Below are 23,608 nucleotides of genomic sequence, written 5' to 3'. Positions count from 1 at the left end.
AGGGAGACCATCCCTCATTCATCAGCCCCGAGCACGCCTGTCCAGCCTGCCAGAATGTGTGTACCATGTCTGCGATGACGTGGTTGTCCGGGCGCCTTGTGCGGTTAACACCTCTGATACCAAACACCACAAACACCATGGCTCCTGTGTCGACCAGCGGCCGCACTGCTGGCTTTCCACAGCCTGTGTTCATGCAAGGATTAAATCCAGAAGTGGCTGACAGCTTTGCTTTGGGTGCTGCTGTGAAATACAGAAGAAAGGCTGGTTACATTAGAAGGTGGCAAGAAAAGATCTGACTCTCTGGCCCAGACAGCCAGACGTGGTTGAACAGGTTCCCATCAGCTCACCTTTTTCACTGGGAACATAAAGGATGCCTTTGGTGGGTCCATCTGGGCTAGAGCTGAGAAGACAGCCAGGAGGTGCTGCACACACTCGGCCATGGTAAGGGGGCTTGTGTGACTGAGCAAAATACAGTTTCCTGTGCAACAAAGAAAGTTTGTTATGGGGGACCAAAGATAGTTAAGATGATATGTCCAAAGCATTACATGGAAACAGATGCTCTCAGGGACAGAAGGAAAGGAAGAGGTGAGCAACTCCAGACCTGGATCCCTAGCCGTTGCATATTCTGTTCTGCATGTTCAGCCCAGGACTTCAGTTGGGTAAAGGCAAGACCAAGATCAGCAACGGCTTTTTGCCACCCAAAGAAGCCCCCAGTCACAGTCCTGCACCTGCCAAGCCTTTGGCACATTAATGATGCTATAGGCCTGCAAAATAACTTTGCAAAGATGGGGCACATTTGCAGTAAAGCAAGACTTAAGGCCATGGACATCAAATAAGGGCAGGACTGGCACTGGACATTGGGCATCCCAAATCAGGCACTTGGCTGTGCTGGTTTTGTTGCCTGGCCCCGACTGGGTTTTGGAAGGTTACCGTGTTCGCTGCTGCTCCTTGGAGGCCACGTAGAAACTGAAGTCGAACTTCCAGCCTCTCTTGGTGTCACAGGACAAGGTGGTCATCATCCACTTCCTGGGGCTCATCTGCTTAAGCAGCCCTACTGTGGACACACAAGCTGTCAGCTTCCTGGTGAAGTTACCGAAAGGCACTCTATACACCTAAGCAATGGATTAATGAAAACAGACACTTAACTCCACAGGGTTGCAGCCTGTTGCACATTAGCATCACACACTCCCCTCCTCCCCGAGCACTGGCACAGCCACACAGATGAGCACCGCAGACACGAAGTCAGCCAGCTCCCAGCCTGCCGCCTTCCCAGGGCGCGATGGGGCCCCTCACCACCCCTGTTCTCTGTGGCCTCAGCTGAATGGTGGCTGCTCTGCCCCCAGGGTGGGGGACACCTGAAAATGAGTCCTCCTGGGGGAATGTGTCCAACATGGCCTGTGCATTAAGCAGTGTTACCTGCTTGCCTGTGTCTGTACACGGGCAGAAGGAAGCAATGGGAACCCAGCTGTCTCAGTAGCAGTTTCTACTAGAACAAGCTCAGCTGGTGACACCAGGCCTCATCTGATCCCCACAGGCACCCACACTTCTGCTCCCATTAGTGACAGTCTCATAGCAACAGCAACAGGCAAATATTACAAGGCATAACCTATATAATGATGCCAGACACAATGCCCTCTGTTTTAGCTACCTTGCTGCACTGCCCTGCAAATTCCACCCTAGGAACTACCTAGGACCCCATGGAGAAACAGGAGGAGGCTCTTGTGCTCACCTGTTGAGTGCCGCACTCTTGATAGAGAGGTCCAGCATTCCTGGACTGACTCACCTGGAATGAAGGCACCTCCCCGTCTCCTGGTGACACCATCTGCCAGGGGGCAGGGACACTGGCATTGAGCGAGAATCTGTAGATGGCTGGCCTGCCCTTGTTTCTGGACTTGGAGATATACACAGTCCCCTGGAGATCTGAAAGAAACAGAGAGCATGAGGGCTTGTGCTACTTTTCAACCAGCAAATCCTACAGGCATGTGCAGCAGCAAAGGGTTCTGGTCTGCTGTCTCCTCTGGGGCAGTAGGCTCAGCCTCTCCCTTCTAGCAGCACAGCACAACCTTTCAAAGGTTTTCACAAATATATCCTGAGTTGCAGTAATTCCTGATGGCTTACTGATTCATGTTACCTCAGGATCTGGCCCATTAACTCTTACCCTCAAAATCCCCTGCAGAACAGGCTAAATTCACCCTCCTCATGGCCGGCCAGGAAGGTTGTGACACAGAACTGGGACGCAAAAGCTCTGAGCTCCTAGCACTGTACTCAGACTAGAGGGATTTCTCACTAGACTGTACTGCCACCTGGGTTGTAGGACCATGTCCTAGAGAACAGCAGGCATCCAGGGCAAGGGGGATTGTAATGATGCCCCTTACATCCAGCAGCACGCCAGGGCTCAGCAGGGCAGGGTCTAAAGACAATTATTCCCCATCAGCTACTCAGATTATATGATTTAGTTTTTATCTGTGTGGACCCTTGGGCCCTGGACCCAAACCTGGTCAGAAACATCACACCCCACTTACCTTGCTGCCCTGTATCACTTGTGCTCCCTTTGCTTCCCCAAGGCGATCCTGAGCCCCTCTTCTTTTTTTCCAAGGCGGTTCGGATGTTGTTCTGCAAACTGTGGGGCTTTTCCTGAAACAAACCTGTCCCACAAGGTTAGTCAGGAAGGAAAGAGTGGATGGCATGACCAGACATCTACCAGCCCTGCACACAGCACAGACTCTGCTATTGAACACCAAACCCTAAGCAGGGAACAGAGCCACAGACCCTCAGCTGGTCATCAGCATGTGATCAGCAGTTACGAGTTAAAATAGTCGGTCTTCATGGACTGTAAAGGAATTGCTCCAGCCAAAACAGCCAGGCAGTTCCCAGCTAAAGGAGGAAATACTTTTCAGAACACTCTGCTCCTATAGGCAACTCAACCATCCCACTCCCAGCAAGTGTTTCCCTTCAACAAGGCCCATCCAGTGTTCAGTGAGGTATGTGAACAATGTAGGTGTCTGCCTCACATTTCAGCTCCTCCAGCCCAGGGCTTAGACCAGGCTGTGCCCACCACGGTCTGGGGAGCAGCACTCTCACCTGAACAGGTAATGCAGGAGATGCCTTCAGCACTCAGGTTGTATTTCAGGTCTAGCAGCACCTGGATGTTGGTGTCTGGCCGGAACAAGACTGGAGCACGGCTAGCTGGATGGAGGCGGCTGGCAAAGAATATGGACAGGAGCAAAACCAGGAGAAAGAGCCCTGCAAGGAGAAGCCCAGGTAAGTATGTGGGAACTATGTATATCTCGCACTTAGGACATCCTCGGACAGCAGGGGTGTGGCAGAAAGATGGTATTTTCAACAGGAAAAAGGAACAGTCTCTAAAGCAAACTGGCAGCTGAGCTTTCTTGTACTGAGCTCCATGCCTGGATAACCCCACCAGGACTTGCCATTTCAGATCTGAGTGAAATGAGAGGGATGGAAAAGTCTGAGTTCCCCATGCAGTTCCCTTAGGGACTGACTGTTCTGGTGACACTCTTCCACTGATTTAGAAGCCATGCATTATGTCCCTTTTCTCAGACTCTTGTGACTAATAATCAAGGCTTGGGGACTGATCAAGATACTGCCAAACTCTCTAAAATCCATGCAGATGGAATATCCCCTCATTCCTTACCCACAATCACCCATCTGCTCTTCACTGCAGACCACAGCACCCAGTGTTCCAGCAGCTCCTGCAGATGAGTTATCAAGTGACCCTGGTTGCTCTTCTCAGCAGGAAGCTGCAGATTTTCTGGCATCACAGATACCAATGGGACATCCCCTATTTCCAGGGAGACTAGAAAAAGAAAAAAATCAAAGGCAGCCTCAGTGCTCAGCATCATGAGCCTCTTGCAGCTTTCTGCTCTCCTTTACAAAAGCTTTGAAGGTGCTGTACAAGTCACTCAAGCTAAGGAGATGGAGTAAGACCCAGGCAGGGGCAGTGACTTGCCCAGGATGTCACAGGAAGCATCTTTCTCACGTCACTGCCACATGAAAGCTACACTTCTAAATCCACAGTTCAGTCCAAAGCCTACGCTTCAGGCTATTCTTCCTCTGCCAGATTCCACTGACACTGTCCATATGGTCACAGGGACACTGCATGCTTCTTGGGCCAAGCAAAATTTATCCCTGTCCCACTAAGTATGTCTTGTAGCTAACTTCACACAGCTGACCTCTTCCTGACTGCAGCCTGGCTCCTACCTGACCTCTTTACTCCAGCTCAGGGACAACTGGGGACTGCCCTCTTCTCAACAGTGACAAATAAGGTCAAAGCGTGCCTGGCACACTGTACAGCTGACCCACAAACCACACTCGGTCACCAACTGGAACAAGCTTTTTTGTTTCTTCACAAGCTACCTGATGCCCAGGGATCCCTGGAGAAAAGCATCCCGCTGTTTACTCTGCTCCAGGGAAGGGGTTATTTCCATACATTACCATTGCATGTGGCTCTGGCATACTGAGACAGCTCTTGAAACACAGTGCCAAAGCTTCACTGTCTGCCTGGCACAGGCAGCTCAGAGCCGAGAGATATTTCATGGCTACATCATGTCACAATTTCAGCCAGAAAGTACCATCCACATTAGACCCAAGAGGATCAGCAAACATGTATTGACACCTGCTGAAGATCTCAAAGCAACTTACAACCATTACTGAGTTCATACTCCTACAGCCTCCTGTGACAGCACCACCATCAGCTTAAGAGTAGGGAAACTGAGGCACAGACCAGTGGCAGGGACAGGAAGAACAGAGCAGTGTGGCTCCCCTGAAGGCACATACCAGGCTCCTCCTCCACGCTGAGCAGTGGGATGTCATCATCGAGATAGGGAAGTGTCTCTCTGCCTGCTCTGGAGGTGGCCTCAGGGGCAATGAACAGATCTTCAGCCAGGTGTAAGGCACTCTTCTTGGTGCACTTCTGACTACAGCTGGATTGGGGCAGAGAAGGACACAAAGGCGTTAGTTTGAAGCCACATACCCTGCAAAGAGTTACCAGTGGGCTCCTTCAGTGACAAAGGGAGCAGCAACAGTCCGCTCCAATTACTTGGAAACCCAACAGGCAGTGCCACAAGCAATTTTCTCTGCTAAGTGCTGAGAGGTCAAGGGCTGAGCTGCTATGGCAAAGCAGTAACTGGATGGGCTGGACACACAGAGCCATCAACACAGGGTGCTGAGGTTTCAGCAGTCATCTCCCTGCTAATGAATTAAATCAGGCCGGGTCACCTGCACTGCTGAAGAGCAGGGGAAAGTGAAATGTGCTGACTTTCAAATGCAAATCTGCATGCACTGCTTGTGCTCACAGGCAGGAGCAACTTGTCTGCCTTGTGGGGCCTGTCTCCACAGTTTGAGGATTTAGCTGTACAGTAACTGCTCTGAGGACACAAATGGCTCCAAAACTCCATAGGACTCAATGAAGAGGTATGGCTGGCACTGCAGGGTTTGGCTCCTGGGAGACACCTGTGCATAGACCAGGAGAGTAAGATTGGGACCTGGCCCTTCGATTTTCCTCCAATCTGGAATGGCAGAAGTTAAATCACCCTTCTCTTAGACACTAACAGGGAATGGTGAAACCAAGCTGCCTGAGGGGGATGAGGATAACTGAGAGGGATGAGAATAACTGAGAGCACATGGCAGGGATTTTCACACTGCCTTGGCCAGTAGTTCCACGACAACTTCCCACCCAGAAAACGAGGCTCCAGGGCTCACCTGGTTTGGCAGGAGCTCTCCAGGGGGGACACATAAAGAGTCCATATTCCAAGAGCAGCTGGCATGGTGAAGAGCACAGCTACCCAGCAGCAGGACACAATCAGTGACATGAAGAGCCCAAAGTCATGCACGGCTGGGATCTACATGAAGAGAGAACATGGAGCTGGGATCAACTGGGGCAGGAGACCTGGAGAGACATCAGGCCAGAAAGATGTCTGGAGGAACCAGAGAACAGCACATGCTGACCTCGGTCATGGTAGAGAGCAAAGCTGGTAGGTACCAAGCTGAGCTCACCAGCGGCACGGGAAGTATTGTCTTTGGAGACACAGAGAGAGTATCCACTGCCTTAGAGCAGGTAAAGGACAGCCCTCTAGGGCAAGCAATTGCAGCAGTGCAGAAAGATGGTACTGGTAGCTTCTCTCGCTATTAGGGCCTCTGGCAGAAGCAGAAAGGTCCAAATCCCACAGCTGCAGTGTACCTGAGAGAAGATGTTGGCAGCATATGCTGCTGCTGTGGTCAGAGAAGTGAAGAAGGTGGCCTTCCCCGCTGTCTGGATAGTATGGATCATGCGCAGCCGCAGGTCCTTGAGGTGGGTGGCTTGGCGGTAGGTATTGATGAAAACAAAGACATCATCAACCCCTGGGAAAAGAGGATGGAGATTTTGACACTTCGCACACAGTAGGGACACATGTTAAAAATCTGATTTCCCCTCAACATCTGACCTGCAAATATTTCACTTACAGGTAATGGAGGGAAAAGGTTTGGAAATTCAATGTGCACTTGCTACCATTGCCCTTCTGTCTCCTGCAGGCAGGAGGTGTGGCAAGGTAGCACAGGTAGGTTTGGAGTAAGGACATGCTTACCAATCCCCACAATGACAAAGGCAGCCACACCATTGAGTATACCCAGGTACTGGATCCCAAATACGACGTGGTACAGGAACAGAGCCACCAGGCAGCTCAGGCCAATACTGGCAATGCCAAAGAATGACAGGAACACTATAGGAGGAAAGGAACACAGCAAAAATAGTACTGCTGGGAGAGGAGACACCTCACACCTGCCCTGACAGAATCCTGGTGCCCAGGAGTGTGTTGGTGACAAAATCGTTTAGGGCTGCAAGACTACCACTTGTAGACCTCTTCTCATGAGACCCACCCATGAAATTACATCAGCTCTACACCAGCACTAGTAAGATGGAAATTTGCACCTTACTCCTGCTCTCCTGTGACCTTCCCCCCACCCTGCCCTCTAATCTCTGCTGTGGAAAATCAGACTTGGATGCTGCTGTGCCAAAGCCAGGCTGGTGTCAGGACATGAGCGCCTCTCCAGGGCTTGCACAGACACAGGGAGTCATGGCATGTTTGACTTTCTTGTGAGAGCAGAGCAGCTGTGACTGCAGCCTACCTGAGCAGGAGGTAAGGATGTAGACCAAGACAGCTATGCAGCTACTGCTGATGAAGGCCAGCAACATGTCATTGTTGAAGGTTCGCCTCACTTCATAGTCAAACAAATCTGTCCCTCCATACAGCACCTGGACTTTGCTAGGGTGGGAAGATATGAAGGAAGGAAGAGGAGTAGGCGGAGTTGAGTGTAAAGGGAACAGAGCTAAGGGATTTAATAAAACAGGGGATTTAACAAAGCACAATGTCTCGCCCAGAGCCAGAGGAGGTCACTGCTCCAATAAACTTGACAGTTCTCTGAGGAAATGGCTCAGAGTGGTGAGAGCAGGTTGAACAAGGTTGCTGCTGGACGAGAAGTTCACACAAGGAGGGAAAAAAATAAAAGCAGGTCTAATACTTTTAAAATTCCTCCAATGCATGGTGGGTCTTCGGCACTAATAGACTTCTTGCTGTCAGCAAACAGCTCCCAAAGCCTCCAAAGCCAATTCCATCTGGAATCCTAATCATTGCTTATTATATTAAGCACAAAGGTAATAACTAGCAGATGCGGGCAGAGTGAGAGCTTATCAGAAACCACATGATTTACCAGCTTCTGCTTCTGGAAGCAGGCTCCGAGCGGAAGTAATCCAAGATAATTTAACCAGGAGCACAGTAACATGCACCACAGGAGGCTTTCCGGAAGCAGAGCTTCAGAACCAAGGCTTGGCCCCAGTTCCCTTTTGGCTTCCCCTGCTTGCAGCCCGCTCTACCGGAATGGCCTGGGGCTGCTCGCTGTCCGGGCTGACATTCCCCTCTGCTTTTGAAGATCCATATCCATTAGCTCTAGGACCTACTGAGAGTCAGAGCAGCAGAGAGCAGGAGACTGAGAAGGTTCACTGGAACTTGGACTCGCCGCCTTCCCTCAGCGCTCTGGGTGCTGGGCTACTCTTTTAGCCCTTCTGGCATTGTTTTACCACCTCCCTCTCACAAGCACTGAGCAAAGCTGTGTCCATCCCAAGTCATACAGACCTGCTGGGGAAAAAAGCCTGCCCTTCCTCAAACTTCTCCTGCTTTGAAACTCCCCATCCCTCTGTACAAAGAGAAAACACACCTGGAAGGAATTACACTGGCATGAGCAAAAGCAGAATCAGATCCACGGGCTGATGCCTTGAGGAAGGACCATTTCACCCCCTGCAAAAGACCCACTAGGGCCAAACTGAGATTAGGAAGGCAGAAAAGCAGCTCTGTCAAAGCCACTAGAATTGGACTTGTGAGATGGGAACAAATAGATCCAATGCCAGACAGGGGCTGAGTGGAAAGGCAGGCACTGGATCCAGTCTCTGGCTGCCTTTCATTGTCTCTATTGATGTCTCTGGCATGTTGCTGCACTAGGAAGTGGCATTAAAGGGAAGCACAGGAGTGGTTTTCTGCCATCTGCTCCCTACCCTCATTCACAGTGCTGTGCCTGAGCCCAGCCTCAAAGGAGATGCTTCTTCTCCTTTATTTGGAACATTACACCGTGGCCACTGTTTGAGACTGAGCTGGTGCGCCAAGCCTTCTGTGCCTTCCAGGTGAGACTGAATGCTGCAAGGCTATGTATGCCCTGTGTAAACCTTAAGATGGAGCTTTTACACCCTGAAGGGCCTGTTCGATCCACTCCTTTAGTACACAGAAACCATCCTCTCCAGGCTCTGCCTTTCCCTGCTCTCACCCACTCCCAACTGGGCACCTGTTGTGTATGCACAGACCCTCACCTTGTGGATTGCTTGGCCAGCATGGCCACGTAGGTGATGACAAAGTTCTGGAACTTGCGGCGCTGCTCCTCCCAGCGGTCCTCCACCGAGTAGTAGTTTGGCAGTGGTGCCCCAAAGAGGATTTCGCTCCGCAGCAGGGAGCTTTTCATGTTCTCGGCAGACAAGCCCTCATCCACATACCAGTAGAATTCGGGGTGGGTCATGGCCAGCTCCAGGGACCCTGCGGGAGAAAGCAGCACCACTTTTGTTTGGTCCTGCTAAGGCAAGGCACAGGGTCTAGTCCAGCAAAGGGAAACTGTGAGCAATCCTGTCTTTCATCAGAGTGATGTGAGTGCTGCTGCCTCGCAAAGAGCAAGGAGGGCTGAGGAAAGCTGGACTGCAAAGACTCATATTCCACTTTCTGCTTTTTGAGTCTGAATTCAACGTTGCTTACATGCAGTTCCCCATCAGGGACACATCTTCCGTTCAACTGTGATCTGACCGCAGGTCTCCCAAGCAGCAACACACACATCTCCATCAATACCTCCACTGCTGGAGGCAGTTAGTTCTCATACATTGGGCCAATATTTGCTCCATCCCACTGGGAAGTACAAGAGCTAAACAATGCCCACATCCCCTTGAGTTCACACCAGAAAGACCCAGAAGCTACACTCTTCCATGTTTAGGTAGCAGAACTGTTACTCACGCTGGAGCAGATGGAGTTAATTCTTTGCCTGCTCCCTGTATGGCTCCTGGACGGCTATCATCTGCAGCCTGTGCCTGCGAGACAGATGGAGGCTTCATCCCACAGCCACATCACACCCACAGACTCCTCATGATTCACCTCTTTTTCACCATCCAGAGCCTCTGCTCTACTAGAGGGGCATATAGCACAGAGCTGTGAGGAGGAGGCAGGGCCTTCCTCCTCCTCTCCTTATAGAAGCCTTTCCAGCTGGTGACTCACGAGCTGCCTTTCAAGCTCCAGAGCAGCCCACAGACCTCTTTTCATCTGCTCCACAGTGCAGGGAAGCTCACCCCTATTGTCTGTCCAAGACCTGACATTCCTCTGGTTAACCACAGCTCTTCCCAGGGAACAAGGGTCAGTAAAAGGTATCTGTAGGTCTCCTTCACATTTGTCCCTTTCACTCGTCTGTTGGGACCTGTGTGACCCATGATTGGGGTTGCAGGGGCTTTGCTAAAAGGGTAGACGAGCGGCCCTAGTGCAGAAAAGACAACTCCTCAAGGCACAACACGGCAGCTGCTGCTTCTCTGCACAAGGCAGTCACTTCTCTCAGCTGCACATCAGGGACTGACTGAACTGGCAGGAGGTGCGTGCCTTAAACATGCCACCCCACAGCCCTCTGCTCACCTTGGATGTCAGCAAGGTCTTGTCCCATGCCATCATAGTAAATCTTCCCTCCTCTCTCAGTGGGGAAGAAGTACGTCATGAGGGAGCTGGGAGGGGAGCAGTAGGAGTAGGAGCCCAGGGGCAGGTCCTTCAACACCTCATGGGGTTTCCAGCAGAACTCCCGGAAGCGAGGGTGGTCCATGATCTTGCGCTCGACCTCATGGATGGTAACCAGGCGCTCGGTGGTGAAGATGTTGTTTTCAGAGTCCCCCCGAGCCAGAAAAATGAGCTCGATGCGCCAGTGGGCATGTGTCTGTGTGTTGGCGCTGATGTAAGTGCTGGAGTAGTCCCAGCGTGGGGCACCCCTCCCAGTTCGGGAAGTTCGGTTTCCGGGGTTCAAGTGGGCATGGGGCTTGGGGGAGCCCATCCTGCCCTCTGGGGTGCTGCGCTTGAGCCGTGCATTGACCCCGAGATGGGAAGCATTGAGGTGAAGCTGCTGGAGCTGCTCAAAGATGAGTCTCTGCAGGGTTTCAGAGGTGAAGTCAGCCAGGTCCCGGCGGTTCCTCCCCCATGACCCAAACTGAGACTTGAGGGCCAAGGCAAGCGCATCAAAGCGCTGAGAGGACTCATGGTTGCGGATCTCAAAAGCATTGTAGGAGATGTCGATGTCCAGGGCTGGGTAGTGGAGGAACATGACAACAGCAAGCACAGCAGGGATGGCACAGCCCAGGAAAAGGATGAAGCCAGCACAGTACGGGTTGGTAAATACCCAGCCAACAATATTCCAGAAGCCAGACACAGGCAGTGTGACACGCAGGGGCCTGACTCTGCATGGGCTTTTCCCACACAACAGAGCACCCTCCCGTCTCTTCCGGGAGCTGAAGGTTACCTCTTCATCTTCCTCATCTAGCCAGGCATCCTGTAACAAGGGGTCATCCTCTGTGTCCATGTCCAGCACCTGCACAAAGAAGCATAGAAAAGCAGTCAGCCGAGCTAAAACTTCAGCCCACGTTAGCAGCGCAGTTTGGTGCTGCACAAACGTAGGTGCAAACCTCCCTCACCCATCTGGGCAAGCTGGTGTGTACGTGCAGGCACCTCCACTCCATTCAGCTGCCTCCTCCCATCGGCCTCTTCAACAGAATGGAGTTACTGCAAGACCTGATCAAGCATCTGTATTCTCTCTTTAGAAAGAGAGGTAAAGAGCCATAATAATTTCCCATTTATTGAGCTACTGAGGAGAAGGAGGGAGAAGATTCTAATCCTGAAACAGAAGAGCCTGCACGTGACAAGAAAGGGAAATGAGAGAGACTGAGATAGTAATAAACCAGCTGTAAAAGGATCATAGCATCATCTTTTTTAACAAAGAGCTAAATCCTCAACTCAAGGAAGGGATCAGACCTCAGCATCTCCCTCTGTCTCTCCCATCTGCTCTCACGGTGACTGCAAAACTCATAACAAAAGGGCACCCACACTGTTTGAAGGCCAAGGCATGCTACCCTCTAGCTAAAGACTGGTACAAATTCTGACCCTGGTGTAAACCCCAGCACAGCAAACGCTGGAAAATTCCCAGTATTATGTGCCCTGACATGAGAGCCGAGTCAGGGAAGGATCAAGATTTGGTCCAGGCGCAAGGGCAGGGAGGGCGGCGCTGAGGCTGTGCCGTGGCTGCCGGGGACAGCACATGCGTGCATCCTGACCTAGTTCCACCACAGCTCTGAACTCCCTTCAAAAGAGAGTTTACCACATGATCCAGCTGCAAAGCCAGACACGGCTCACTTAGTATTGCCCTTGGGACTCGTCTGGCTTTACTGCCTTTGTCAGATCCTGCCTGGGTCAGGATGAAAGCTTATCCAACCCAAAACACAGCAAACGCAATCAGTGGGGGAGATAAACCCTGAAATCAGCCAGAAGGGGAGTGAAATGCATTTTTCCTGCTTGAATTCTACCTGTTTTCCCTCCACCACTTCCCGTACTGCCCAGGGACTCCCAGCATTGAAGCACAGCCCAGTTACTTTTTCAGTTCCAGGATGTGCACAGTGGACCTAATCCTGCAGCCCTAACCAAAGCTCTGCCTCCCTTTTGTGCAAGCTTAGCCTGCTCCAGGTTGCAAGGAGCAGAGGATAAGAGCACTCCTATGAGCCCTGGATCCGTTTCTTTAGAGAAGATTCACTGATTCAGCCGGCTGGGGTAGGCATTCAGATTCCTTGGGCTTCCCTTTGCCCAATTCAAAGCAAACAGGCTTCCTCCTGTGAGCCTGGCACACAGCAGAAGAGAAGGGACAAAACCAAACCTGGGTGACTGTAGAATCAGCAAGAGCTTTGCCCTCGACTGCAGCAGGTGGGATCCGGCTCAGACCCCAACGGCCCTGCAGGGATTGTCACCCACTTGCACCCAGCCAGGACAAACACCCATGCAGCTCCCACGTGACAGAGTTATTTTTCAGTGAAACGTAGGATAGAAGAAAGTCATTGACAAGTTGCGGAGAGGCACTGACAGATGAGGAAGCTAATTACACACGACCTGACTAATTAATGCTGACTTTCAGATTAAAAAATCCTCACTAGTGTTCCATTTCAATTACTCAGTTGTTCCTCCTTACAGTAAAAAGGAAGCCTTGTGCATCAGTGAGCTAGAAAGAAAAAAGGAAAGAAAGCACAAGGCTAGAAGGGGAGGGAAAGACAATTTCTGTAATATGGGAGATTCCTATCGACAAAATAATTAAACTTCACATTCGTTTCTCCCATGGGCAAAGCTTTCAGAGCAGAGCTAGCAGTTTTGTGGTCCTATTTGTATTCCTGAAAACTCCTGGAGTTTCTACCCAAGGCAGCTTTAGGTCCCTTTGTTAGCTATATAAAGTTCCTCTAAGAGAGAGATAAATGGGCTTTGTGCTTGCAAAATCACCCTAAGAGCATCCAGCTCCTGCCAAAAGCCACCTCTCGGTAACAATGCACAGTCGATAGCCGGGACGGACAGTGTCTCCCAGGCCCTGTTATGCTAAAGAACATTGTACACAGCTCTGGCCATGTAAAACATCTGCAGGGCATCATTAATGTGTGCCCACTCCAAAACAGGGCTCCACAGTGACACTGAGACTCAGGACCAGCGTTTTGCTCTGCACTTGAGTCACTGAGACTAGTCTAGAAGTTATCGTTGCAAACAACAACCCAGAAGGGCTTTCTCAGGTCCCTGCTTGCCCTTTATCAACACAGCTGTAACGGGGTGGATGGAGTAAGCTGTGTGTTGCCATTCGCCAGTGCAGACAGCCTTTCATAAGTGGGAAAAATGAAACAGTAAGGAGGAATTAAATCCAATTTCTTGGCTGCTAATTAGAGTTCTAACTCTAAAAGCAGTCCCAGGACACCTCAGGCTGGGCACCTGACAGACTTCTGAAAATCTGCCTTAATTCAGCCATTGACCAGAACCTGTGCCTGAGGACACAACCCAGAACCAGCCCAGAGATGCACGCGCTGCTTAAAGGCACTGCTTTAAACTGCTGGCTGGACTGGCTACGCCATTATTAATTAAGCAGGTCTACTTTTCCAGCTGCACAGCACAATGCAGAAACAAGGCTTTAATCTGTTTTCTGAGCCCTTTGCATTTCCCTTCCCACTTGCTTTAAATCCTTTGGTAAGATGCACAAAATCATTGTCAGACCTCAGGCACTTTGCAGATCAGAATGGCATCAAAATGCTCCAGCAGCACAGTGCTGTTGGAACTACAGCGCAACGATGTAAATATGTATTCACTGGGAAAAAAACTTCAACAAAATGATTTTAAAAAATATATATTTAAACTCTATTGTCTGCAGTTCCACTTCCCCACAGGAGGCAAGACGATAGGGCTGTATACAGTCTGATCTCCCAGGCTTTCTGAAATCAAGTACATGCACACACACTCATTCCTAACTGAGGTCTCCTCTTTCACTGCTGACTGTCCTATCCTTCTTTCCCCTTCCAGGCACTTTTACACCCTGGCTAAGATAAGAACAGCTGGAAATGGGAGGAACCAGTCAGACTCTATGATTTTAAAAGTCTTTTCCAACCTAAATGATTCTATGATCTATCGACCTGCTTTCAGAATGGACAAAGGCTGGTTGGAGCCCTCTCAGCCTACGATATCAAGGATCTCCTGCCTGCTATTCCAGGTGTCTGACAAGCACTGATTAGATATAATTACATGCCAAAAGCAGGGTGGAAAGATTAGCTGCAAAGTCAAGCACTCACCAGTCAGGAAATGCCAAATTCAGGGCTGACACAGCATCCTTAATTTGTCCCCCTTCAGTAAATGCTTTGCAGTGCAATTTTTCTTCCAAGCCCAGTGTCCAAAGGCAAGGACTGTGGCCTCCACCAGCGCATGCAATGGATGATGCTCCCAAACCCAGCAGCTATTCGCTACCTTGTTCTGTCCTCATTGTTCAGCGTGTGGTCTCACGCCTCATTTCCTGCACGCTGCTCAAGCCTGGCTCAGAGGCAGAATTATTAATTTCCTCATGAGCTCTTCACGCTGGCAGTCACGACAGAGTCTGAGGGCTGAGCAAACAGGACTGAACTGAATCTTCTCCCAGCATCTCTGAGAAGGAGGGGGTGGTGCAGTCTGCAGCTCACAGATGCGGGAGCCCAGGAGATCAGAAAGAAAAAATAGACACTTTTTGGGTGCCTAGTTTAAGACACACAAGACACCTACTTTTTTTAGGGTGCACGGAACAGCACGGATAGGGGCTGTGTGCAACAAACTGCAAACTCCACTTTGCTCTGTGAGCACAATTTGAGCTGTAACATCAAGTATAACCATCGTTGTACAACATAAGCTCTGTGCTGGTGAAGGACACCCAACCTCCACAATAAGAGTGAATTTCATGCCATCTGTGCTAACCAGTGATGTCCATGCCAGTACCTGGGACACCTCAAAGTGCCAGAGAGCACAAGGATCACCAGTGACAGGTTTTTAGATAAAAAAATCCCAAAGGACATGACAAATTACCCCAAAACGCTTGCTTCAAAGTATAGAAAGCAGCACTTTTCAAAGAGAAAGGTCACCGGGATCTGTTGGCATCAAACCATGCATGTTGGGTGCCCTGCCATCCTGGGATTGCTGCAGAGGTAAACCTACACAAGAACCTCACTAACATTCATGTCATTGCAGAGAAAATTTGTTTCCTGATAAAATAATTTGCTCCCGGTTATTGTAGCTAATGATTGCAGGTGTTAGAAGACAGCTTCTGGGTTATAATCTCACGAAACATGCCTTGCAGCCTTGTACCATGTTTACCACTTGAGTTACTGGCGTGTGTTAATGATAAGGCCCCGCTGTCACTCAGGCATGTGGCACTTACAGGTTTCTGCTCACAGACGCCAAGCAAGCGGCAGCTCTGATATGCTTCAGAAATTACTTACCTAACCACTACAGAAATGACTTAGATTTTGTCTGAGCTCCAGCCACTTGCTGTTGCTAAGTAAAGGGTCGGCTTCTGGATCAGCTGTGTGCCTTTGGGTGCTGTGACACCGACTCCAGAAGCACCTTGGGTTCCACCTACCAGGGGCCCAAGATCATAACCTTGTTAAAGGTGTGTGGATTCCCACATTCCAGTGTCTACCCCCAAGCACCTGTGTTCATAGCAAAGCTGTTACAGATCATTAAATACAGATGCCTGCCACAAACCAGGGCCTTGTATTATTATCCCAAGAAGCATCACTCACCCCAGGAAGGAATCTCAGACCACAGAGAAGATTCGCCAATTCCCAAGGCCCTGGAATAAGCTGCTATCCCCAAAGCTTGTGTTCTGCTCTGTTATAGATAAACTCAGGCTTTCCATACCATTGTCACCCCGAAAAGGAAAGCCAAGCCCTGCTGTCAGCCTCTGCTGGTCAGTTATTATTCCATCCCACGCTGAGGCTGCCTGGTTTACATCACCACGGGCACTGATACCAGTTCCAACCCTACTCCCCACACCTGCTCCGTGTTGCAGGAGGCAGTTGGAAGACAAGGGCTGGCTGTGCTCTCTCTTCCATCCGCAGCTGCCCAGCAATAGCTGCTTGCGTGCAGATTGTGCTGGGACTAATCCAAACACCCTCTCCAAAAGGCGAGTCTCCCCATAAGGCTCAGCAGCCTGTGAAGTGGGATCCAAGCAGGTATGTGTTTCTTACCTCCCACACTCCTCTCTCCCCGAAACACATGCAGCAAGCTGCTCTCCTCCCATGAAAACCTGGTGCTTCTGGAATTAATTAGCACCGCTTTTTCATCTTCCCAGCATCAGTGGGACACCTGGAAGCAGAGGTCTGAAACCCAGAGGCTGGAGAGCTGCTAGAGCCACAGCTGACTGCTCCAGAGTGGGACCTGGGTGAACAGAAGGGTTTTCAGAACAGAAGGAAAACTTCCTGAGGGGAAGGGAAGGATGTGGAGACAAGACGCCTCAGTGCCTGAACAGCACGCCAGCAGATCCCCTGCCAGTACAAGGACTTAAAGCTCACTGCCAGCTGCACCAACCATGCAGAAACTCACATTAAATGTTACCACAGCTCAATAAGCAGAGTCCTGCAGACTGTTAGCAGAGGAGGGGGTAGGGTCTCAGAATAAGCAAACAGGCTTTAATGACACATTAGTCTCAGGGAGAGTCCAGGATCCTTCCTAATAGAGACAAGAGCCACTAAGAACTGGTTCCTGGTTAGTCCCTGTGCAAGGGAGGGAATAAAATGTAAACGCTACCAGGATCTGGAACATAACTGAGTAGATGGGAATGTAGGCAGGAGGTATACGTGCACGAATGAATTTGGCTGTGTGTGTGAAGATTTGGATGCAGAAGGAATACTCTGCCCCACAACGCATCAGAAATACAAGATAAATACAAGAAACAGCAAGAGGTCTCTAAAGGAAATGTCATCACGGTCTTAACTTAATCTGCCTCTGCTACTTACAGTACAGCTCTCTGTTACTGGAATCTAAATAAGGTCAAATGCTTTCCTGTATCACTTACACAGAAACCTATGCTATGAAACCTGCAGTCAGAGCGAGCTTGTACCAAGGAATCGGTTCCATGTAGCAGATTTAAAGGAATGAAGCTTCTTTTCTTCAGCTTAAGCAATGCCACAGTGGATGAAACACTTACCTGCTGATTTATCTTGTTTCCGGTTGTTATAGGCTGGTGTTTTATAGCTCCCTATGATGCTGCAGCAGTTCTGCCATGCTCTGTGCACAAGTATTGACATCAGTGATGAAAATGAAAGGGACCACAGAACACCAAAGCCCACAGCTCAGTTGCTACCTGTCTCAAAGAGCCCGTGTGCTGCGACAGAGCTGAGATGTAAGAGTTCAGACTGGGAGAAAGAGAAGGACTGGCTTTGAAAGCAAACTTGAGTTTGGATGCAGAAAAACATGGCTCGGGGCACATACATTGGATCCTGAGACACTCCATTTAAAAGCATGTCTATAGATTCGACACTCGGGCGAGCCCAAGGCACTGAAGAACCACAGCTTGCAAAGCCTGGCTCTGGAGTCTGGAAATCACAACTGTTGGCAGGAAGCACCAGAAGAAGCAGCTTTCTGCATCATTCAAGAACCAGTCTGAGCTTTCCAGCAAAATAGATTTAGTTTTCAAAACAAGCTGTTGTCTCTATTGTCCAGACTCATGGCTCTCAGTTTAAACGGAGCCCGCTGTTTTATTGAGTCACTTTCATGCTCTTGTGGGCCTGTCCACCTTTCCATTTCAACTCAGCCATAAAAATTGGCTTGGAGATTAAACTTGGCGCATGAGTTGTTAGCTGGAGAGCAAGTGGGAGGGTGTGCGAGGGGGAGGTGGAGGGAAAGAAGGAGCAGAGGAAATGTGAAGACAGAGGATTTGGCCAGGTTTGATTTACAAGCAGGAGCCAGGGTTGCTGCAGGTTTTTCTCAGACTCATTTAAAGTGCCCCGTTGGGCTCCAGTTTAAATCCAAGTTTGCAGCCTCATCTTCTTCAGGAATTCATTTGCCTTGTTAAAAGGAAGAACAAAAAGACAAATTATTTGATTCTTAGAATCGAGTGTGCTGCATGTTCAGCAGTACCCCAAGCAAGAGAAAGGATTAGGTGTTGGTTTGGGTTTTTTTCCCCAAATTGTCTCCACAGACCTTAATACAGCACTCAAAAGCAATTCATTCTCAGCTCCTGGGTGTAGAACAAAGCCAAGAAACAAGTCAACAGATAGCACATCCCCCTAGGAGCAAAGAGCGCTTTGCATTTGTGCATCGTATCAGCTTCTATCAGAGACTGCATAAACCTGTTACGAACGCCTATCAGATCCAATTCCCTTACTCCTCTAGGGAAATAGGTCAGATTACACACAAGTTTACAAATGAATTAAGCAAGGCTCCACAGCCTAACTCCAACTCTGCTGGAATTCAGCCATGACTTTTGTTAACTTTAACAGAAGCTAAGTACGGGCCAGGAAAGTTACAACTAGTATTAAGCAGACCCTGGTTTTAATTGCCATTGGGGGAGCAGCAACAATACCTACAATCCCATTAACAGTGACACAAACTGGATGCCCAAAAACTGAGGCATCTTTGCCTTCCAGATCTGCTCAAAAATCACAAGATTTGTGGCAGAACAACAACAGGACACAACTCTTCCCAATCCTCTGCTTTGATTACCAGATGTCGCAGCTCCTCCCCTGCTCAATATCATGAAGTTAACACCTAGCAGAGACCTGTGATGCTAACACACACATTTCCTTCTCTGCTACTGGTTTTCAAACATACAGATCCTTTAAGAACATAGGAATACAGGGGAAAACAGGGTTCCTATGATACATTTCTGTAGACAGACTGTGAAAGAAACAATGTACTGAGCCAAATGACTCTGGAAATCAAAGTGCCAGTTTGATGCAGGGCATTATTATTATTTATTAAATATATATCACCAGATGTGGATGATGTGGTTGGACTAGATGACCTTTCAAGGACCCTTCCAACCCGAACTATTCTATGATTCTAACATCAGACAGCCAAGCGAGCTCAGAGTAAAACTAGAGACCTCCTAGAACCTACTCTGTGTTCCAGTCAAAGAAATTTCTGCTATGCAAAAGCAACATGAGAAGAAAATCTGTGGCAGCACCAGACAGGATGCCCTGGAGCCCATAGAAGCTCGTCCATGCAGTCATCTTAGCAGGTAGATCCTGAGCTCACACTCCCACTAACAAATCCAAAGTGACTGCACTGACGTGCTGCATTTACAGTGAGACCGCAGCTGCAGAACCAGGCCCCAGGACCAACAGCATCCGCACCCTGAAGTCCAGGCAGAAAATAAATGATTGTCACCTCTGACTCTCCCCATAAAGCAGCAGAGAGTCAAGACCAGCAGCAGTTTAAGAATCAGACGACTGCCAGTATGTCTTTCACCCCCTGCAAACACATTGGCCTCTCCCCCTTCTCCACTATTTATGTGACATGAACTGCCTTCTATTCAGGAGGAGTCGTTCTCTATTAACAGAGCTTGGCAAAGATCAGGAATTAACTGTGCCAGCTTTCAAGCCTGCTGCCTTAAGGCAGATGGCAGGGAAAGCATCCCAGCCTTGTTCCCCAAACCTCTTCTCCCAGCAAGCAGAGAACTAAAAAACAGGAAAAAAGGGTCAGGCATCTGTGGAGCCCTAATTCAGTGCAGGAGACAACCCTGGGGTGCCCTGCTCTGCAACGGGCACACTTGCCTCCCCACAGAGGAGCAGAGCCCAATGCACCACCAGGATCCATGGGCAGAGAGCAAGGGCACGGGTTTCACCAGAACATGAAAGAGAAGATGCTCTGCTCCTCCAAGTCAGTGATGTTGCCATCATAAAAAAATCACCATTGTTTATGACGAGTGCTGAGCTGCGCCTTTATGGGAAAGCAAATCCCTCTGGAGCAGCTGCAAGGACAGGATTCCCACAGCATAAAACATGAGCTGCGGTTGCAGAGCATCCTCTGCTTCCCATCAGGAGACAGCTGCTCTGCCACCCCCACCGCAATGGGAGTCCCAGGAGCAGCTCCAGTGCTGGGGGGTTCAGTCGTTGCACTCAGTCACCCACAGGAACAAACACAAGCGGCCTCCTGAGCTGTGCAGGGCTGAGTGCCCAGTTCTGCTGAAATCCATGTGACATGCAAGTGCCTTGTTCTTGCAAAAGGACGGCATCAACCGCAGCTCCAAGCAGCCAAAATTAAACCTTTGAAACTCGAAAACCATTGTTTTGCCAATTTTTTGTGTGTCTGTATTTTCTCCTATTAACGATGCGGCACTCCAGTTATTAATATCTTCTGGTTTTCAATATTGTAAAAGCATTACTCAGTAGCAGCGTTCAGACCTCAGAAAACTTCTCTCACATGCCACAGAGGTCAGTTAATGACAGTATGACAGGCAAGAAGGTCACAGATAATATTCTATCAGACAGTTGTTGGAGCTCACGCCTGAAGCATCAATGGGATAACTTACAAACTCCCAGTTAAACCCATGCTGAAACATATTCTGGACTGGGGTCAGTGGAGAGTCTCTTGCTGACTTCACCTTGAGCTGGATTAAGCACTTAACTCTTATATTGTCTCCTCCATATCTCTGAATTATTCATTAAGGGCCAGACACTGCAATCCATACTCACACTGCGCTTAATTTGTCCTTTAAATTGACTTGCATTAGCCTGAGTCACAGGCACCACAGCACCTTACTCTCTAAACAGGCTCACCGAATGCAGCAGAGCTATTCATGAAATAAGGACTCTCCTGCCAAAGGAAAGGAGGCAGGATCCAGCCCTTGGAAAAGACACCAGTAAGGCTACAGCTCAGAGAAAATTCACCCTGGTAAAGCTGCATCAAGATGAATGAACTCAAGTAAATCTGTGTGAAATCAATCATTTAAAGAGACAGCCCGTTCTTCGGTATCACAGGGGAGATATAAGGGAGCGCTAGAAACTAATATTTCATTGTTCAACTTCATCACGACATCTGGAAACACATTCTCCTGCCCCTGGCCACACATTCACAGAGCTGAACGGCAGCTTGCACACACCCCTCCCGAGGGCTGTTTTATCTATAGAGAGAGAAACAGGGAGGTGTGTGGAAAAGAAGGCAGCAAAGAGCATGTTCCACTCCTCTTGCCTGGCACAAAAGGAATAACAACAACAACAATTTTAAAATAATAATAAAAAAATCAGCAGGACTGCTTGTCATCATGGAGGTAACAACACACTTACCAGCAACTCCTTCCTCTGCCAACCCTACCATTCCAGTGACCAGGTCTCCCAGCCCACTTCACTGGCTCTGATCCTGAAATCTCCTGAGGCAACTTCAGCAACAGATAAACTCGCATCACAGGAGAGGCAATTACAAAGCACCTGTCACCACTGCGCCCAAATCTACAGTCAGATACTTTTAAACAAATAGATAAAATAGAAACCAATCCGGGAAGTGAAAGGATAAATCTCACACACTACATTGAGAAATACAACAGGGTTTGATTTTTAGAATGAATTAATCTGTTCAGTTCTCATGTCAGTGCTTGATAAGATTAGAGGATTAAACCAAATGTATGCTAAATGCTTCGTGCTAAAGAGAGTCTTGCCAGGATTTACTGCATGTTCGCATGCAGAGACCACGGCAGCATCACCCAGAGACCCTGGGAATCAGTAGGACCTGTTTAAACTTCAGAAATAAAAATTGCAGCTTATCCAGATTTTCCTTGTGCTGTCAGTATATGAACCCTTATCCCTCTCCAGTTTCAGTCAAGCTTCTTTATTAAGTACTTGTACCCAACAGGCAAGTCTTGGTATAAGCAGCACTTATCTCAGAGCACTGGCATCACAAGAGGATTTCGGATGTGCTGTGGTTTTTTGGATGCAAGATGTTAACACCGTATTTATACCCTCCCTAGGGTCATGCTGAAATACACACATCCTATCACTCCCAAGCTATGTAGTCACATACACTACAGCTACCCCCTGAAACTCCTGCACAACACAGCTTGTTAAGAACACTTGTCCTTGACAGTTCAGAAATGACAGATACAAAAGTGGTCAAAGTTCTGTAACTTACACACTGTTTCTATTGGCCTGACAAAGGCATTTGTGATGTTTAATTGATTAATGCTGAAAAAGTACAAGATCTTGAGAGGCATGGCCAAGGACATAGTTGGTACTGAGAGAATTTTAGCACCTAGCAAAGGCATTCTCCCCAAATACCCGAACACTAACTGAGATTTCACCAGTGTGAAATGCCTCATTTCTGTGCCACCCTGACTCCCTGTAAATGCCTTTTGCCACACAGTATACACAACTATAGCTAAGAACATCAGAACATAGCCAGCGAGGTAAATCTAGAGAGCATCAGTGATTTCAGGTAGAGGTTTTTTTGGCCCTGTACATTGCGGAAACTGAATCACAATCTTCACCACAGTGCTGATGCTACTTCTCACATATTACACTGTCACATAATGCTCTGGGCCATTTGTTTCTTAGCTTTTCCCCATGTATGTCTTGGTGAAACGGTCACAAATGCTGATAGCAGTTTCCCCTTGAATAATTTTTCTGTTAGATGCACATTCTCCCTCTCTAGTGGAGTATTTTCCTCATGGGAATACAGCAGGTATTCACAGGGGCAGCAGGAAGACAGGAGGAATGGATCTTTTATCATATTAAGCATTTCCATTCCATCCTTGCTGTCTTTTTCACTAGCTCAGGTCTGTTTTATCCGGGCTTAGGGAATCAAACGACGAGGGTCCAAAGGGGTGAGGAGCCTGGTTTGATGAGTCTAACCTCTGAAGATGCACCCAGTGTGATACAAGAAGTGTAGCTATTGAAACACCTTCCTTCAATACAGTTATTGTGTTGCTAGGTTTCCATCTAGACACACAGCCTAAAAGAGCAATCAAGGGAAGCTGATGCTGTGGATAATATCTTTATCAACACCTCACAAGACTGTTGGGGAGGAAGAGGGGAAAAATATTGTCCCTGAGCAAAGTTTTACTGGTAAGAATAGAAAGCTAGTTTCTAAAGCTCACCCACATCTTCATGTGAAAACTGCTTTTAAAAAATTGGGCTTCAAGGGTGGCAGATTTTATGTGCATCAGCACACAGCTCTGTGAGCAAAATGTCTGTGTGTTTATTCTGTCATTTGAATTGTAAAAGTACTTCTCTTCCAACACACAAGTCTTCATCCCACTTAACTTGAGCCATGCCTTGCAGCCGCAGAACAGGGTATGCATCAGCCTGGTTTTAAAGGAACTTATTTACTTGCATACTGCATTAAACCCTAACAGTCTCAGCACAGCTGTCAAAATACTATCCTAATAATTGCATAAGCTCTGGTTGCTAACCAGGACTCTGCTGTGCCTGCGCACAAAAGTGCAAGCGGCACAGGATGCAGCAGCAAGGCAAATGCAAGGTCCTATACATGCCCGAGGAACCTACCACTTTCACCTTACTCCTCCTGTCCCAGAGATT

At 48.8% G+C, this 23,608-nt stretch overlaps 1 protein-coding gene across 4 annotated transcripts in view; it reads right to left on the bottom strand.

The window, feature by feature from the left end:
- DISP3 (dispatched RND transporter family member 3) overlaps nucleotides 1-23,608 on the bottom strand; it is a 34,378-nt gene that overhangs the window by 9,600 nt on the left and 1,170 nt on the right. Inside the window, exons 2-16 of one of the 4 annotated variants that reach the window (XM_071798246.1) lie at nucleotides 16,325-18,142; nucleotides 10,203-11,139; nucleotides 8,855-9,074; nucleotides 7,126-7,262; nucleotides 6,585-6,719; nucleotides 6,200-6,360; nucleotides 5,722-5,861; nucleotides 4,798-4,943; nucleotides 3,656-3,817; nucleotides 3,082-3,243; nucleotides 2,523-2,645; nucleotides 1,784-1,920; nucleotides 931-1,112; nucleotides 348-478; nucleotides 65-240 (exon numbers count right to left, since the gene is read on the bottom strand). In XM_071798246.1, the coding sequence (XP_071654347.1) occupies nucleotides 65-240; nucleotides 348-478; nucleotides 931-1,112; nucleotides 1,784-1,920; nucleotides 2,523-2,645; nucleotides 3,082-3,243; nucleotides 3,656-3,817; nucleotides 4,798-4,943; nucleotides 5,722-5,861; nucleotides 6,200-6,360; nucleotides 6,585-6,719; nucleotides 7,126-7,262; nucleotides 8,855-9,074; nucleotides 10,203-11,139; nucleotides 16,325-16,354 (2,979 nt within the window). In that variant the 5' untranslated portion in view covers nucleotides 16,355-18,142. Of the gene's footprint in view, nucleotides 1-64; nucleotides 241-347; nucleotides 479-930; nucleotides 1,113-1,783; nucleotides 1,921-2,522; nucleotides 2,646-3,081; nucleotides 3,244-3,655; nucleotides 3,818-4,797; nucleotides 4,944-5,721; nucleotides 5,862-6,199; nucleotides 6,361-6,584; nucleotides 6,720-7,125; nucleotides 7,263-8,854; nucleotides 9,075-10,202; nucleotides 11,140-14,404; nucleotides 14,712-16,324; nucleotides 18,143-23,608 lie in introns of those variants that run through there. The other 3 variants (XM_071798247.1, XM_071798248.1, XM_065855114.2) reach the window with 3 other exon arrangements.

Source organism: Patagioenas fasciata, chromosome 23 (genome assembly GCF_037038585.1).
Source record: "Patagioenas fasciata isolate bPatFas1 chromosome 23, bPatFas1.hap1, whole genome shotgun sequence".
Classification (NCBI taxonomy): domain Eukaryota; kingdom Metazoa; phylum Chordata; class Aves; order Columbiformes; family Columbidae; genus Patagioenas; species Patagioenas fasciata.
This window is presented reverse-complemented; position numbering and strand designations above follow the sequence as displayed.